The sequence below is a fragment of the Bos indicus genome, chromosome 4 (genome assembly GCF_029378745.1).
Source record: "Bos indicus isolate NIAB-ARS_2022 breed Sahiwal x Tharparkar chromosome 4, NIAB-ARS_B.indTharparkar_mat_pri_1.0, whole genome shotgun sequence".
Taxonomy (NCBI): Eukaryota; Metazoa; Chordata; class Mammalia; order Artiodactyla; family Bovidae; genus Bos; species Bos indicus.
This window is the reverse complement of record NC_091763.1, coordinates 19849363-19866434: the sequence shown is the minus strand read 5'-3', so window position 1 is coordinate 19866434 and position 17072 is coordinate 19849363. Positions and strand designations below refer to the sequence as shown.

The 17072-nt window shown below is 42.7% G+C and overlaps 1 protein-coding gene across 1 annotated transcript in view; it reads left to right on the top strand.

Moving 5' to 3' along the window:
* Positions 1-17072, top strand: part of THSD7A (thrombospondin type 1 domain containing 7A) — a 488459-nt gene that overhangs the window by 455439 nt on the left and 15948 nt on the right. The window contains exons 20-23 of the mRNA XM_070787540.1: positions 1545-1662; positions 1910-2055; positions 2475-2649; positions 16604-16777. Coding sequence (XP_070643641.1) covers positions 1545-1662; positions 1910-2055; positions 2475-2649; positions 16604-16777 — 613 coding nt within the window. The remainder of the gene's footprint in view (positions 1-1544; positions 1663-1909; positions 2056-2474; positions 2650-16603; positions 16778-17072) is intronic.

Genomic DNA, 17072 nt, shown 5'->3' with positions numbered 1-17072 from the left:
AGGAAAATTAGGGTTAAACCCATCCAGCATTTATACAGCACTTCTGTCTTTGATGTTTCTCAGACATTAATTTACCTGATACCTAATAATTTGGTTTCTCCTTTCCTATTCTTTGATCCCTGAACATATGTTTAGGTAAATGATAGATTAGATAGATGATAGAGGAGAAAAGAAGAAACAATAAATTTAAGAAACACTACATTGTAAAGCAACTGTACTCCAATAAAAATGAAGTAATAAAAAAATTTAAGAGAGTAAGTAGTACAGGGTTAAAATATCTTACTGCTAGATACCCAAAATGTCTGTAAACAGACATCCTTTTTAATCCCCTAGTGAAATAAATAAGCCAATAGTAATTGAATTCTGTGATTCAAACCCTTTCTCTATGAAACCATCATGTACCTTAAAAGCAAAACATAATTTTTATCATATCACCGTAAGATTTCCATCTCTAATCTCCAGTCACTTCAAGTGATTTTCTGAGACTTAAGTGATATGGTAAAAGTTTTCATACCAAATGCTCAGCTTTGTCAAGTATTACTGGTGGAGAATATAATGGGAGTGTCTGCTGAGGGTTCTGGTGCATAGATCACCAATCTGATCCTCTCCCAGTGCATAACTTGGAGCCAGGAGCACTACTTGAATCACAACATAACATTTCAGAAAACTTTTCTTTTGCCATTTTCTGCTATATAGATTAGACACTATAAGCTTATCTTTCATGTAGAAATAAAAAAGGTCTTAAAAATCCCCAAGGATTACCAATTTTAAAAATTGCACTTTCCTAACCTGCTCTTAATTTTTTCCATCTCAGTGCTACTTTGCACCTTAGACTTTTAACATGTGTGCATACACAGTGGATAAAATCTCTTCCTGTACTATAAAGGTAGACTACTTAAGCAGTGCAACTGAATGCAATAAAATACACATTATTATGAGATGAGGCTAATGCCAAAATAACAATTACACCACCGTTGGCTGCTGAGTTTTAAAAGAGAAAATCTCTGTAAAAAATTAATAAATATATATAAAATATTTGTAATAAAAATTCTAAAGGCCCACTCCTCCTTTTGAGAGAAGTAGCTTATTCAAAACTGTTTTATATTATGTTAGTACATTATATTTGGGGGTTTGAGTGGCAAGTGGTCTTTAACTTTTCTCCTTTGCTTTTCAGTTTGACATCCACATATAAAAATAATATCCCCCAAATGCAATTATATGTCTGTATATTGATGATAGTCTTGGTGTTTAGTAGAAAATATTTGTGCTTAGACCTATTTATTCCTCCTTTAGGGAAATTCAACCAATATGGAGATTAAATCTTCCTTTTTTCATTTTTTATTTAAAAAGGTCAATAATATATAAGTATATTACATAAATTTGTTTCTCCATTCATCCTATTCCTTTTGCCCCACCTCTCCTGGAGTGAACCACTTTATATTTTTAATAGTTGGGGTCTTTGTCCTGCAGACATGTTTTTACTTTATTATGCATCTTGCTTATTCTCGGCATCAGTACTAACAGATCTGCCTCTGTCCTTTCAGCTTGGCTTGGAGAAGACTTGGCAGATGAACATGTCCTGCATGGTGGAATGTCCTGTGAACTGTCAGCTTTCTGACTGGTCTCCGTGGTCAGAATGTTCTCAAACGTGTGGCCTCACAGGTTTGTTTGTGCCTTATTTGGCATTTGATTAATGGTAAAGGAGTACAAAATAAAACGTCCCTCTTACTTTAAGTCATATCAGACAATCTTCAGAAAGGTTGAAGCGGGGTATATTTCTTTCCAAAACATCTAAACCTTTCTTGTTCCTCAAACCTCAGGAGAAATGTCTTTGATCCCTTCTCCGAGAAAGATACATGCTTGATAATATGGCATATTACTAACAGTGCATCACGTTGTATCTTTTAAGGAAAAATGATCCGAAGACGAACAGTGACCCAGCCCTTTCAGGGTGATGGAAGACCATGCCCTGCCTTGATGGAACAGTCCAAGCCTTGCCCAGTGAAGCCCTGTTATCAGTGGCGGTATGGCCCATGGTCTGCATGCCAAGTGCAGGTAATCAGTCTCAAGAAGTGGTATGGAAATGTGTATTCTTTATTTGCAGAGACTTGGTTTCAGAAATCTCTCTCAGAGCTTACAGATGGCATGTTTCTTGTTAAAGATTTTAGTACCTTGCCATTTCATAGCTGTTTAATTAGTTTTGATAACAAGCACTTCCTGTCCCGTATTTTAAAACCATTTGGAGACTGATCCATTTTAATGAAAATTTATTTGCCTGTCTTTGGCTAGAAAACAAATAAATTGTTCATTGTATGCTTTATAGCTGGTGCCCTACAGGACTTCTTCCCTAGGGTTTCAGATGCTCCTTAAACTGCTCATAAATCATAATCAGTGGTGCAGAGATGACTGTTGAGCGATAAGCTAACTAATGAATTATTTTCTTTCCTGATTAGTCATTTCTTCCTCCACTTCAGGATGCGCAGTGTGGCGAAGGGACCAGAACAAGGAATATTTCTTGTGTAGTGAGTGATGGGTCAGCTGACGATTTCAGCAAAGTGGTGGATGAAGAATTCTGCACTGACATTGAACCCGCTATAGATGGTAATAAAAAAGCAGTTCTCGAAGAAACCTGCACCCAGCCTTGCCCAGGTAACAACAGCAAAACAGAATTCATACTTTTGGCCATTCCTTACCAGGACCACGGTGAAGGGGTTGCATGTGTAAGCCCAAGGTAAGAGATGTCAACAGTCTTCTCATTCAGTAATACCTGTGCAAACAGCTAGAGGCTGTAGTGTGGATGAAGTGGGCATTGCCTCCTTATTGCCAGCTGGGGGTGAAGTCCAGTTCCACATGAGCCTCTATTGACACTCACCTCCTTGGAGTTTTAACATCTGCAAAGAATGGCAGAACATATATGTATTCAGGATTTCCAGAAAGAGAGAACGGAGAATGAGAGGCAGGCAGTGTTTATACACATAATGCATAGAGAAGGATTTAAGTCATAATGAAAGCTTCTTGTGGGTCCTGGGTACAGTGCACAACAAATTCACACCTAGATACGCTGTAGTGAAAACATAGAATGTAGGAAAATAGAGAATTTATGAAGCATTCAGAAAGAAAAATCAGATTACCCACAACTGGAAGACAATCAGAATTATAACAGATATCGTCTTAGATAGATGGAAGCCAAAAGATAATGAAATATATTCAGAGCATGATACAAAATAATCAACAACCTAAAATTCTACTGCCAGCTAAATTATCATTCGAGAGTAAGAAAAAATAATGCTATGTGAGAAAACTTTCCAAGAAATCAGTGGCTCAATGTTGGACACAGGAGCGAAGCAAGTAAAATGTGCAAGGAAAATGCTATGTATCAAGTGGTGTAGAAATAACTAGCAGCAAGTGATATGTTAATGATGAGGAATTTGGGCTTCAAGTAGAACACCCAAAGGCAGATAGAGTCAAAATAATCGCATTGTCAAACATGACCCTGGGCCTTAAGATCAAAGGGCAGCAATATATTTGTGGGCTAGGAAAGAACAGGAGAAGGCAATGGCAACCCACTCCAGTACTCTTGCCTGGAAAATCCCATGGGCGGAGGAGCCTGGTAGGCTGCCGTCTATGGGGTCACACGGAGTCGGACACGACTGAAGTGACTTAGCAGCAGCAGCAGCATTCCATTGTATGTATGTACGTGTTTTTGTGCATTCCTCTCTTCCTGGACATTTAGCTTCCATGTCTTAGGTGTTGTAAATAGTGATGCAGTGAACTCTGGGGTGGGTGTGTCTTTTCCAGTCATACTTTTCTCTGGATACAGGCCCAAGAGTGGGATTTCCAGACCATACAGTATCTGTGTCTTTAGGGTCTTAAGGAACCTCCATGCTGTTCTCCACACGGTTGTTAGCAATTTAGGTTTTCAGCAGCAGTGTGGGAAGGTTCCCTTTTTTCCAGGCCCTTCCTAGCATTTGCTCTTTGTAGACTTTTTGATGATGGTCATTTTGACAAGTGAGAGGTGATACCTCAGTGTAGATGTGTAGATTTGATTTGCCTTTTTTTTTTTTTTTTTGATATTTATTTGTTTGTTTCTGGGTTTCTTTTTTTGTCTGTGCTAGTTCTTTATTGCTGCGTGCAGGCTTTCTCTCATCGCGATGTGCGGGCTTTTCACTGTGGTGGCTTCTCTTGTTGGGGAGCATGGGTTCAAGGTGCACAGGCTTCAGTAGTTGAACATCTCATGAGCTCCAGTTATGGTGCACAGGTTTAGTTGTTCCCTGGCATGTGGGATCTTCCCAGACCAGGAATCGAACTTGTACAAGGCACACTCTTAACCTCTGAACCACCAGGAAAGTCCTTAATTTGCTTTTCTCTAACAATCGGCTACAGGGAAGACCTTTGTAGGTGCTTTTTTTCTTTTAAAGAGTATGAGTAAAATTTCCCTGTTGAAATTGACTTTTTGAAAGCCTGCCCTGTTTTGAATTGTTATTCGATTATGTACCCCAGGCCATTGTCTTAAAGCAGGAGTCACTTACAGCTGTACAGTCATATTGAGTTTTTAGTGCACCAGCGCCGAAGAATTGATGCTTTTGAACTGTGGTGTTGGAGAAGACTCTTGAGAGTCCCTTGGACTGCAAGGAGATCCAACCAGTCCATTCTGAAGGAGATCAGTCCTGGGATTTCTTTGGAAGGAATGATGCTAAAGCTGAAACTCCAGTACTTTGGCCACCTCATGCAAAGAGTTGACTCATTGGAAAAGACTCTGATGCTGGGAGGGATTGGGGGCGGGAGGAGAAGGGGACGACAGAGGATGAGATGGCTGGATGGCATCACTGACTCGATAGACGTGAGTCTGAGTGAACTCCGGGAGTTGGTGATGGACAGGGAGGCCTGGCGTGCTGCAATTCATGGGGTCGCAAAGAGTCAGACATGACTGAGCGACTGAACTGAACTGAACGGATCTGAGCACATAGATTTCAATTTGCTGTTACTAGAAATGGCCACAAGGTGGCAGCATTTACTCTTTCCAAACTGGTTATTGGGGCACCAGAGCCTTAGAGAAAGTCCTGTTCCTGGGTTGTAAATGACAGTGGAATGTAACAGAAAAAAAGACTCAAGGGTTGTGTCTTATTTCCTGCCTCTGTTCTTCACCCCTACCTGGACAAATCCCAAACCCTTCAAATCTGCCCTGCCAATGGTGCTATCATCTTTAAGTTGGGCACCTCAATGGAAGGAAACTGGAGGTAGGAAACCCACCAACAGGAGCTATGGAGACCCGATAACTTTTCAAAGCTCCTCCAGCCCCAAGGGCCCACCATCCTTTGGGTACAGTCGGTATACCTGTGGAAGACTGGCCCCTAGCATGGGCACTGGGCTTTCATCCAAGGGGACAGACATTACAGGCCCAACAGAGGCTCATTCGCCGGCGCATTGCTGTCACCTCCCTCAGCACCGTGGACAGTCCAGCTGGGGGACCCAGGTTGCTCAGGCTCCAGGGTGTAACAGAGCCAGGGTCACCAAGCCCCACGGGGCATATAGGAGAGAACTCATTTTACTTGTAAAATTAGTACTTATTTTCTGCTGGAGTGTAGTTGTGTCCCAGGGTTGAGTTTGCTGTAGGTGGACAGCAACTAGATGCAGATACACATAGATGAGTATCTAGTCTTTTGAGGATGCTTTGCCCTCCTGGGGTATGAGTGGAGAGTAGGGTTTTCTGTGGTGGACCGTACATAGCTCCTTGTTGATGCTCTTTTTTGAGATATTTGAGTGTGTATAAGAAGATCCCCTGGAGAAAGAAATGGCAATCCACTCCAGTATTCTTGCCTGGACAATCCCATGGACAGAGGAGCCTTGCCGGTCTATGGGGCTGCAAGAGTCGGACACGACTTAGCAACTAAACCACCACCACCACGTTAATAGAAGATGAGATGGCTGGAAGGCATCACCAGTGCAGTGGACATGAACTTGGACAAATTTCAGGAGGTGGTGAGGGACAGGGAGGCCAGGCATGCTACAGTCCATGGGGTCACAAAGAGTCAGACACGACTGGGTGGCTGAACAACAATGTTATCTCCAAAGCTTCCCTGGTGGCTCAGTGGTAAAGAATCTGCCAATGCAGGACCCACACGTTCAATCCCTGGGTCAGGAAGATCCCCTGGAGAAGGAAATGACAACCCACTCCAGTATTCTTGCCTGGGAAACCCCATGGACAGAGGAGCCCAATGGGCTACCTGAGGTCTCTAGACGGAGACACCACTTAGTGATTAAATCACCATCACCACAGGTTAATCTCAGCGTCCTGACTTAAGCCTACCCCTGCTCTTCCCCCAACAAAATCCTAGGTGCATTTTCTAAGACTCTGTCTTCTGTAGATGAATTCCTTTGTCTCCATTTTTAGATTCCATCTAAAGGTGATCTGTACGACATTTGTCTTCCTCTGTCAGATGTACTTCACCTAGAATGATCGTCAGTAGGTCCTTCAGCGTTCCTGCAAATGGTATTAGGTTATTCACTGAGATGGCTGAGTAACATTCCCTTGTACATAAATGCATCTTCTTCTGTTCATCTCTGGAAGGACACAGGATTGCCTTCATGTCTTGGCTATTGTAAATAATGCTGCAGGGAACATTGGGGTGCTTTGTTTTTTCCAGTTACCTGGAACATTTTTCCAGTTATACTCAAACCCCAACAAACAGTGGGGTTTGTTTTTTCCAGTTATACTTTTCTCCAGATATACACCCAAGAGTAGATTTCCGGACCATAATGTATCTGTGTCTTTAGGGTTTCAAGGGAACTCCGTGCTGTTCTCTACACTGGCTGTTAGCAATTTTTATTTTCAGCAGCAGTGCAGAAGGGTTCTCTTTTCTGCAGCCCCTTTCCAGCACTTACTGTTTGTAGACTTTTTGATGGTAGCCGTTCTGACGGATAAAAGGTGATACTTCTGTGGAGATATGATTTGCTTTGTGAGAGTGGCCACTGGTAAGGATCTTTGTCGGTGCTTTCTTTAAGAGTGTGAGTAAAATTTACCTGTGGAAATGGGCTTCTTGAATGCCTGCTCTGTTTCAATTTGTTACGTGATTATGTCTTGAAGGCAGAAGACACTTACAGCCCCAGAGGCCTTGTGAATTTAGGCATGAACTTCCTGATGTTCAAGCTGGTTTTAGAAAAGGCAGAGGAACCAGAGATCAAATTGCCAACATCCGCTGGATCATGGAAAAAGCAAGAGAGTTCCAGAAAAACATCTATTTCTGCTTTATTGACTATGCCAAAGCCTTTGACTGTGTGGATCACAATAAACTGGAAAATTCTGAAAGAGATGGGAATACCAGACCACCTGATCTGCCTCTTGAGAAATTTGTATGCAGGTCAGGAAGCAACAGTTAGAACTGGACATGGAACAACAGACTAGTTCCAAATAGGAAAAGGAGTTCGTCAAGGCTGTATATTGTCACCCTGTTTATTTAACTTATATGCAGAGTACATCATGAGAAACGCTGGACTGGAAGAAACACAAACTGGAATCAAGATTGCCAGGAGAAATATCAATAACCTCAGATATGCAGGTGACACCACCCTTATGGCAGAAAGTGAAGAGGAACTAAAGGGCCTCTTGATGAAATTGAAAGTGGAGAGTGAAAAAGTTGGCTTAAAGCTCAACATTCAGAAAACAAAGATCATGGCATCTGGTCCCATCACTTCCTGGGAAATAGATGGGGAAACAGTGGAAACAGTGTCAGACTTTATTTTTCAGGGCTCCAAAATCACTGCAGATGGTGACTGCAGCCATGAAATTAAAAGACGCTTACTTCTTGGAAGGAACGTTATGACCAACCTAGATAGCCTATTCAAAAGCAGAGACATTACTTTGTCAACAAAGGTCCGTCTAGTCAAGGCTAACGTTTTTCCTGTGGTCATGTATGGATGTGAGAGTTGGACTGTGAAGAAGGCTGAGTGCCGAAGAATTGATGCTTTTGAACTGTGGTGTTGGAGAAGGCTCTTGAGAGTCCCTTGGACTGCAAGGAGATCCAACCAGTCCATTCTGAAGGAGGTCAGCCCTGGGATTTCTTTGGAGGGAGTGATGCTGAAGCTGAAACTCCAGTACTTTGGCCACCTCATGTGAAAAGTTGACTCATTGGAAAAGACTCTGATGCTGGGAGGGATTGGGGGCAGGAGGAGAAGGGGACAACAGAGGATGAAATGGCTGGATGGCATCACTGACTCGATGGACGTGAGTCTGAGTGAACTCCGGGAGTTTGTGATGGACAGGGAGGCCTGGCGTGCTGCGATTCATGGGGTCGCAAAGAGTCAGACATGACTGAGACTGAACTGAACTGAACTGCAGAGTACATCATGAGAAATGCTGGGCTGGAAGAAGCACAAGCTGGAATCAAGATTTCCTGAGGAAATATCAATAACCTCAGACATGCAGATGACACCACCCTTATGGCAGATAGTGAAGAGGAACTAAAGAACCCCTTGATGAAGGTGAAAGTGGAGAGTGAAAAAGTTGGCTTAAAGCTCAACATTCAGAAAACGAAGATCATGGCATCTGGTCCCATCATTTCCTGGCAAATAGATGGGGAAACAGGGGAAACAGTGGCTGACTTTATTTTTCTGGACTCCAAAATCACCGCAGATGGTGCAGCCATGAAATTAAAAGACACTTACTCCTTGGATGGAACGTTATGACCAACCTAGATAGCATATTCAAAAGCAGAGACATTACTTTGTCAACAAAGGTCCGTCTAGTCAAGGCTATGGTTTTTCCAGTGGTCATGTATGTATGTGAGAGTTGGACTATGAAGAAAGCTGAGCACTGAAGAATTGATGCTTTTGAACTGTGGTGTTGGAGAAGAGTCTTGAGAGTCCCTTGGACTGCAAGGAGATCCAACCAGTCCATCCTAAAGGAGATCAGTCCTGGATGTTCATTGGAAGGACTGATGCTGAAGGTGAAACTCCAATACTTTGGCCACCTGATGCGAAGAGCTGACTCATTGGAAAAGACTCTGATGCTGGGAGGGATTGAGGGCAGGAGAAGAAGGGGACAACAGAGGATGAGATGGCTGGATGGCATCACCGACTCAGTGGACATGGGTTTCGGTAGACTCTGGGAGTTGGTGATGGACAGGGAGGCCTGGCGTGCTGCAGTTCATGGGGTCACAAAGAGTCGGACAGGACTGAGTGAACTGAACTGAACTGACCACTGTTTTCAAAGTTGTTGTTCCTAGAAATGGCCACGAGGCGGCAGCACCTCTTCTTTCCCCATCTCTGGTTACTGGGGCACCAGAGTCAGAGAAAATTGTGTCCTGGGTTGTAAATGAGAGTGGAATGTGCCAGAACAATGACCCAAGGGCTTGTGTCTCATTACTTCTTGCCCATCACTCTTCACCCGCATCTCTGGACAAATCCCAAATTCTTCAGTTCTGCCCTTCCGAAGGTGCTGTCGTCATCTTCAAGTCAGTTAGCTCTAAAGATGGAATCTGGAGGTAAGAACGCCACCACTGGGAGCCCTAGAGACCAGATGACTTTTCAGAGCTCTTCCAGCCCAAAAGGTCCAACCTCCTTTGGGGGCCCTCAGCTTGGTGTGACTGTGGTGGGCCAGCCCGGGTGAAAGATTGGGCTTTCACACAGAGGGGACAAACACTCCAGGTCCTATGGGGGCCCATTTGTTGGCATATCCGAGGACCGTCCAGCCTTTCACCCATGGCTGCCCAGACTCCAGGGATGTGGCAGCAGCCCGGCTCACAGAGGCCTGAGGGGAATATAGGAGGCAATTCATTTTATTTGTCAAATTAAAATTTTTATTTGAAATATAGTTGATTTCCAACGTTGAGTATGTTGTAGGTGTGCAGCAACTTGATAAGATAGATGAATCTCTCATCTTTGGGGGATGTTTTTCCCCATAAGGTATTCGAGTGTTGAGTAGGGTTCCCTGTGCTGTAATGTAGGCCCTTATTGATGCTCTTAGAGATATTTGAGTGTGTATATGTGTTAATCCCAAAGTCCTGCTTAAACCCTCCCCGCCCCACCCCCGATCTTTCCCCTTCAGTCACCCTGAGTGGTATTTCCAAGACTGTGTCTTTGTCTTTTGTGAAGGTGTTCTTTTGCACCAATTTATACATTCCATCTATAACTGATACCCTATGACCTTTGTCTTCCTGTGTCTGATGTACTTCATCTAGAATGATCATTGGTGTTCCTTCAAATGGCATTAGTTCATTCATTGGGAGAGCTGAGTAACATCCTCTTGTATGTATGTATATATATATATATACACACACACACCCCCATTCATCTCTGGAAGTATATTATGGTTGCCTGCATGTCCTGGCTATTGTAAATAGTGCTGCAATGAATGTTGGGGTACATGTGTCTTTTCCAGTCATACTTTGCTCCAAATGTACACCCAAGAGTGGGATTTCCAGACCATATTGTACTTGTGTCTGGGTTTTAAGGAATCTCCATGCTGTTCTCCAGGGAGGCTGGTAGCGCTTTGTTTTCAGCAGCATTGGAGGAGGGTCACCTTTTCTCCAGAGCCTCTCTAGAACTTACTCTTTGTAGCCTTTTTGGTGATGGCCATTCTGATGGGTCACAGCCGGTGGTGATGCCTCTGTGTAGACTCGGTTGTACGTCTCTTTGTGGGCACTGGTAAGGATCCTTGTAGGTGTTTTTTGTTTTGTTTTGTTTTGTTTCTTTTAAAGAGTGTGATTAACATTTACCTATTGAAATTTGCTTTTTTAAAGCCAATTCTTTTTTTATGATTGTATAACTTTTTTTTTTTAAACTTTACATAATTGTATTAGCTTTGCCAAATATCAAAATGAATCCGCCACAGGTATACAAAGCCAATTCTAAGTGTTAGTTGGTTAGGTACCCCAGGCCATGACTGCAGGGTAGAAGGTGTTTATAGCCCTGCAGGCCTTTGGAGTTCAACGTGCCCCGAGCACTGGTCTTAAAGCTGCTGTTACTGGAAACAGCCCAAGTGTGGCAGCGCTTCTGGTTATTGCTGCCCCAGACTCAGAGAGAAGGCCTGTTTTGAGTTGTGAATGAGTGTGGAATGTGCCAGAATACCCACAGGCTCATGTCTCATTGCTTCTTGCCCATCATTTTTCACCCCCACTACCTGACAGAACCCCAAACCTTCCATTCTTCCCTGCAGAATGCGCTGTCATTAAGTTGGACGCCGCTAAGGAAGGAATCTGGAGGTAGGAACCCCACCACCGGGAGCCCTGGAGACCAGATATCTTTTCAAAGTTCCTCCAGCCCAAAGGGTCCACCATCCTCCGGGAACCTTAGGCGTGGTGTGGCTGTGGAGAGCCAGTCTGGGTCCCGAGACTGTGCTTTCATCCAGCGGGGACAAGCAGTGCAATGATTAGTTGCTCAGTCATGGAGAACTCTGCGACCCCACGGTCTGTAGCCCGCCAGGCTCCTCTGTCCATGGGGATTCTCCAGGCAAGGATACTAGAATGAGTTGTCTTGCCCTCCTCCAGGGGATCTTCCTGACCCAGGGGTTGAACCCAGGTCTTCCTCATTGCAGGTAGATGCTTTACCATCTGAGCCACCAGGGAAGCCCAGGAATACTGGAATGGTAGCCTATCCCTTCTCCAGGACATTGTCCCAACCCAGGAATCCAACAGGGGTCTCCTGCACTGCAGGTGGATTCTTTACCAGCTGAGCCACAAGGGGACCCCCCCCCCCACAGGGGCTCAGTTGCTGGCATATCCTTCTCAGACCCAGGCAGCTCAGTCTCCAGGGCTGTGGCAGCAGCCCAGGTCACTGAGCCCTGAGGGGAATATTGGAGGCTATTCATTTATCACATTAATGTTTACTTTCTACTGAAGTATAGTTGCTTTCCAGTGCTGAGTTGGTTGTAGGATACAGCAACTTGAAGAGGTATACAGTGATGAATATCTGGTCTTTGGGGGATGCTTTGCCTCTCTCCTGTATGCTGAAGCATTAACTAGGTTTCCCTGAGCTGTACTCTAGTCCCTTGGTGATGCTCTTTTTTAAGATACTTGAGTGTGTATATATTAATCCCAACATCCTGATCAAACCCTGCCTTCACTCTTTCCCCTTCAGTAATCCTGAGTGGCTCTTCCAAGACTGTGAGTCTCTTTGTAAATGAATTTTTGGTATCAGTTTTTTAGATTCCATCTATAAGTGATACTGCATGATATTTGTCTTCCTGTGTCTGACATAACTCACCTAGAATGATCACTGGTAGGTCCTTCTGTGTATATATCCATCACTGACTCGATGGACGTGAGTCTGAGTGAACTCCGGGAGATGGTGATGGACAGGGAGGCCTGGCGTGCTGTGACTCATGGGGTCGCAAAGAGTCGGACATGACTGAGCGATTGAACTGAACTGAACTGAACTGAAATAGCCCAGACCATGTGGTATCTGTGTCTTTAGGTTTTTAAGGAAACTCCATGCTGTTCTCCACAGTGGATGTTAACAGTTTACATTTTCAGCAGCACTGAGGAGAGTTCCTTTTCTCCAGGCCCACTCCAGCACTTACTGTTTTTAGACTTTTTGATGATTGCCTTACTGACAGGTGAGAGGTGATCCCTCAGTATAGATTTGATTTGCATTCCCCTAATGATGGGGCTTCCCTGGTGGCTCAGAGGTTAAAGCGTCTGCCTGCAATGCAGGAGACCCAGGTTTGATCCCTGGGTCGGGAAGATCCCCTAGAGAAGGAAATGGTAACCCCCACTCCAGTATTCTTGTCTGGAAAATCCCATGGATGGAGAAGCCTGGTGGGCTACAGTCGCAAAGAGTCGAACACGACTGAGCGACTTCACAGAACAGAACAGAATGATGGACAATGTTGAGGATCTTTGTTAGGTCCTTTTTTCTTTTAAACAGTGAGTAAAGTTACCTGAAATTGGCTTCTTAAAAGCCTGCCCTGTTTGAATTGTTATTCCATTATGTACCCCAGGCCATTTCTTGAAGGAAGGAGTCTTACAGTCCCGCAGACTTTGTGAGTTTTAAGTGCCCCTGTGCACCTGTTTTAAAGTTGCTTTTACTCAAAATGGCCACGAGGAGGCAGCATTTCTTCATTCCCAACTCTGCTTATTGGGGCACCAAAGGAAACAGCAACCCACTTCAGTGTTCTTGCCTGGAGAATCCCAGGGACGGGGGAGCCGTCTCTGGAGTCGCACAGAGTCGGACACGACTGAAGTGACTTAGCAGCAGTAGCAGCAGACTTACAGAAAGTACTGTTCTGGGTTCTCAATGAGAGTGGAATGTGCCAGAACACCCACCCAAGGGTTTGTGTGTTATTACTTCTTGCCCATTTCCCTTCACCAGCCAAACCCCACCTCAGACAAACCCCAGGCTCTCAACTCTGTTCTGCTGAGGTTTCTGTCAGTATTTGAGAAGTGCAAATTAATTCAAGGAGGTATCACCTCCCACCTGTCAGAATGACCATCATGTAAAGTCAACATCAGTAAGTGCTGTAGAGACTGGAGAAATGGGAACCCTCCCACAGTTTGTGGAAATATAATTTGGTACAACCATTTAGGAGTGCATTATGGAAGCTGCTTAAAAAACTAAAAATACAACCACTATATGATCTAGCAGTCCCACTCCTGGGCATAATTCGAAAAAGATTCACGCATGCCTGTGTTCTTGGTGGTGGTGGTTACAATTACCAAGACATGGAGGTAATCCAAGTGTCGATGTAATTGACAGAGGAATGGACAAAGAAGATGTGGTACATACATACAAGGGAATATTACTCAGCCATTAATAAGAATGGAGCTGTGCCATTTGCAGCAACAGCGATGGGCCTGGAGATTAGTATAATAAGTGAAGTAAGTCACAGAAGGACAAATACCGTATGATGGTGCTTACACGTGGAATCTAAAAAAAAGACACAAATGAACTATTTACAAAACAGATCCAGACTCACAAGAGCACAAACTTGGTTACCAGGGGGGAAGGGATTGGGAAGTGGCTTGAGAGTTTGCGACTGACATATACACACTCCTACAGATAATTGACAAGGCTTGCTGCATAGCACAGGGAACTTGGCTTAATGTTCTGTCACAGTTTAAATGGGAAAAGAAGTTGAAAACGAATGGATACTTGTATAGGTACAGGGAATCACTTATGCTGTACGATTGTAGCTAACACATCATTGTTAATCAACTGGACTCCAATATAAAATCTGTTGTAAACAACTTGAAGAAAAACTTCAAGATCTCATAGTAACATAGAACAGGGCAATTCACCATTTTAATTAAAGCAAATTAGAAATCCAGTGGGAGGCTCCTGTTGTAAATTACAATCTATTCATTTCCACTCCTCTCTTGCTAATTTTTTCCAATGATGGGTTTAAAAGCTAGCAACATATGAGCTAATAAGCTTAAAGAGTAGAATATTGAGGTAGCAAATGCATTTCAAACAGTTGTAATTATCTTTGGCAGACAGAGTGTAGTTTTATTATTACAGTGGTTTATATGACAAAATATAAAAATATATTTTATGCAAGTCAGTGCCTCACACTCATTTACTGTTATTAAATCTTGGAAGCTTGACATAGATTATTTTGGCGTGCTAATTGTATAATTTACAGACTAACATTAAAAGATTGAATTTTGTGTCAAAATACACTATGTCAAGTGGTATGAGAAGAGAGCTAAAGCCTAGTAGTAAAAAGGTGTATTTTACTTCCATGGAGTTTGTGGTCTCTGAGATGAAGTTATACTACACTCATATTGACAGGAGCTCCTCTATTTCATCTTTAATAGTTTCTCCTGTATAATTAAAAACTGAGTGACCCAAAAGGAGCATTTCCTAAGGGATATAAATATTTCTAAAACTTTCTTTGACCGCTTAAAAATTATTACTAGTTTCTCCCTAGCAATTCCAAAATTTACTAGAATTTCCTTCATTTTAGGATGACATTACACAGAGTAATAATAACACACTATAATCAAGGCCCACAAAATTCAGTCCACTTCAGTATTATACATGGATCTGTTTGTCAATAATTCACATCTTTCCAGAACTTCTTAATCCTGCCACAAGTTTTTTTTCATTAATCAGATCTGCAGGCAACTTTGTGCTAACGTTAGACATCTTCAGCATAATATAAGACAATATAAATTAGGTGATATGGCTGAAATAAAGTGATAAGAACTTCTTATGGATCTGTATTTATCAAAATGTACTGTACCCTCTGAACGGTATCATCAAGCAGTGTCCTAAAGAATGAATTAGTGTATGGGAAAGGTGTATTGCATTAAGTCTTCCCTGTTCTGAAAATGATTGAAGATGAACACATACTATGACCCAACAATTCTACAGAACTATAACTAATTTCTAGTTATAAACCCAAAAGAGATACCTATGTAAGTTCACCAAAAGACCCACTAAAATGTTCACAACAGCAGTATTCATAATGAGAAAAATTTACAACTCTATACACTCCCGTCAGTAGTATAATGGATATGTAAATGGTGGTATGTTTATATAATAAAGCACAGCAGTGACAATGAGCAAATTGTGGTGGATCTCACAAACATTAATGAGGGAAAGAAGCCAAACTATAGAAAGCGCATGTGGTTCTGCTCCGTGCATAACCTGGGGAGGGTTACTGAGATTCTGAGAATGCTTGGTCGCTTGATTTAAAGGTTGCTTACATGGGTATTTAATCAGATTGTGAAAATTCAGCTGTCTGTGCACTTGTGTCATCATTTTGCATCTATATTATTCTTCAGTATATAATTGAAGAGAGTGGCAGAAGTAGACTGAAGATACAGGTCAGAGGAAATTGTGTGTGTTACTGCCACACCAGAGCAGATTGGTTGGCTGTCTCACCACCACAGCTTTGAGAAGAAATAGGAACCAAGCCTTGGACTTCAAGTTCCTCAAAATTTTGAATACCTAGATAACAAGACCTCTATTTATATTTTCTTTTAATAGTACCAAGTGCTTAGCAAACCTCTTTATGATGATAATGACAAGAGTTGCGGTGGTTGGTGTTAATTCAGTATCGTTGTCATTTAAGATAAGGGGAATCATGACAGACAAGCTGCTTTAAACATAGTTTACATTTGATATCATTAAGCAACACATAGCCTATACTCAGTAACATCCACTCAGAAAATGACACTTTTAGCACAAATGTATAAATAGACTCTTGAGAGTCCCTTGGACTACAAGGAGATCAACCAGTCCTTCCTAAGGAGATCAGTCCTGGGTGTTCATTGGAAGGACTGATGTTGAGGCTGAAACTCCAATACTTTGGCCACCTGATGCAAAGAGCTGACTCATTTGGAAAGACCCTGATGCTGGGAAACATTGAGGGCAGGAGGAGAATGGGATGACAGAGGATGAGATAGTTGGATGGCATCACTGACTCAATGGACATGGGTTTGGGTGGACTCTGGGAGTTGGTGAAGGACAGGGAGGCCTGGCGTGCTGCAGTTCATGGGGTTGCAAAGAGTCGGACACGAACTGAACTGAATATACGCCTTACCAATATCATGTATGACTGGCATACCTAAAAACAATGCTTAATTGGCTTAAACATAAAATGATGATCTGGCTGGCTATTCTTTATGGGCAAGGGTATAAACTACCACCCTGTGTTTTGCAGGTGACTGTTATTTGAAGGACTGGTCTTCCTGGAGCCTGTGTCAGCTGACCTGTGTGAATGGCGAGGACCTCGGCTTTGGTGGAATACAGGTCCGTTCCAGAGCGGTGATTATACAAGAACTAGAGAACCAACATCTGTGCCCCGAGCAGAAGCTGGAAACAAAACCATGTGATGGTGAGTGCGACCATTCATAACACCTATTTATTTTAGTGTTGTGTTGATAAGCAAAGGAAAAAGTGTAAATTTTTCTCTTAGATAAGGAAATTTGCTAAGATCTCACTTTTAAAAAGTTGAGAATTAGGTTAAGGGTATGATTCTGAATTCTAAAGATTTAGAGAAAAAGAGTCTTGCCACCCTTCATAAGTTAGGTATGAAATACTTAAGAGTATCTCTAAGTTTTATGAGTTAAAGCAAGCTAAGATCATTTGGAGCATGTTATTTGTACATACCTATAACAATCCTGATCCAA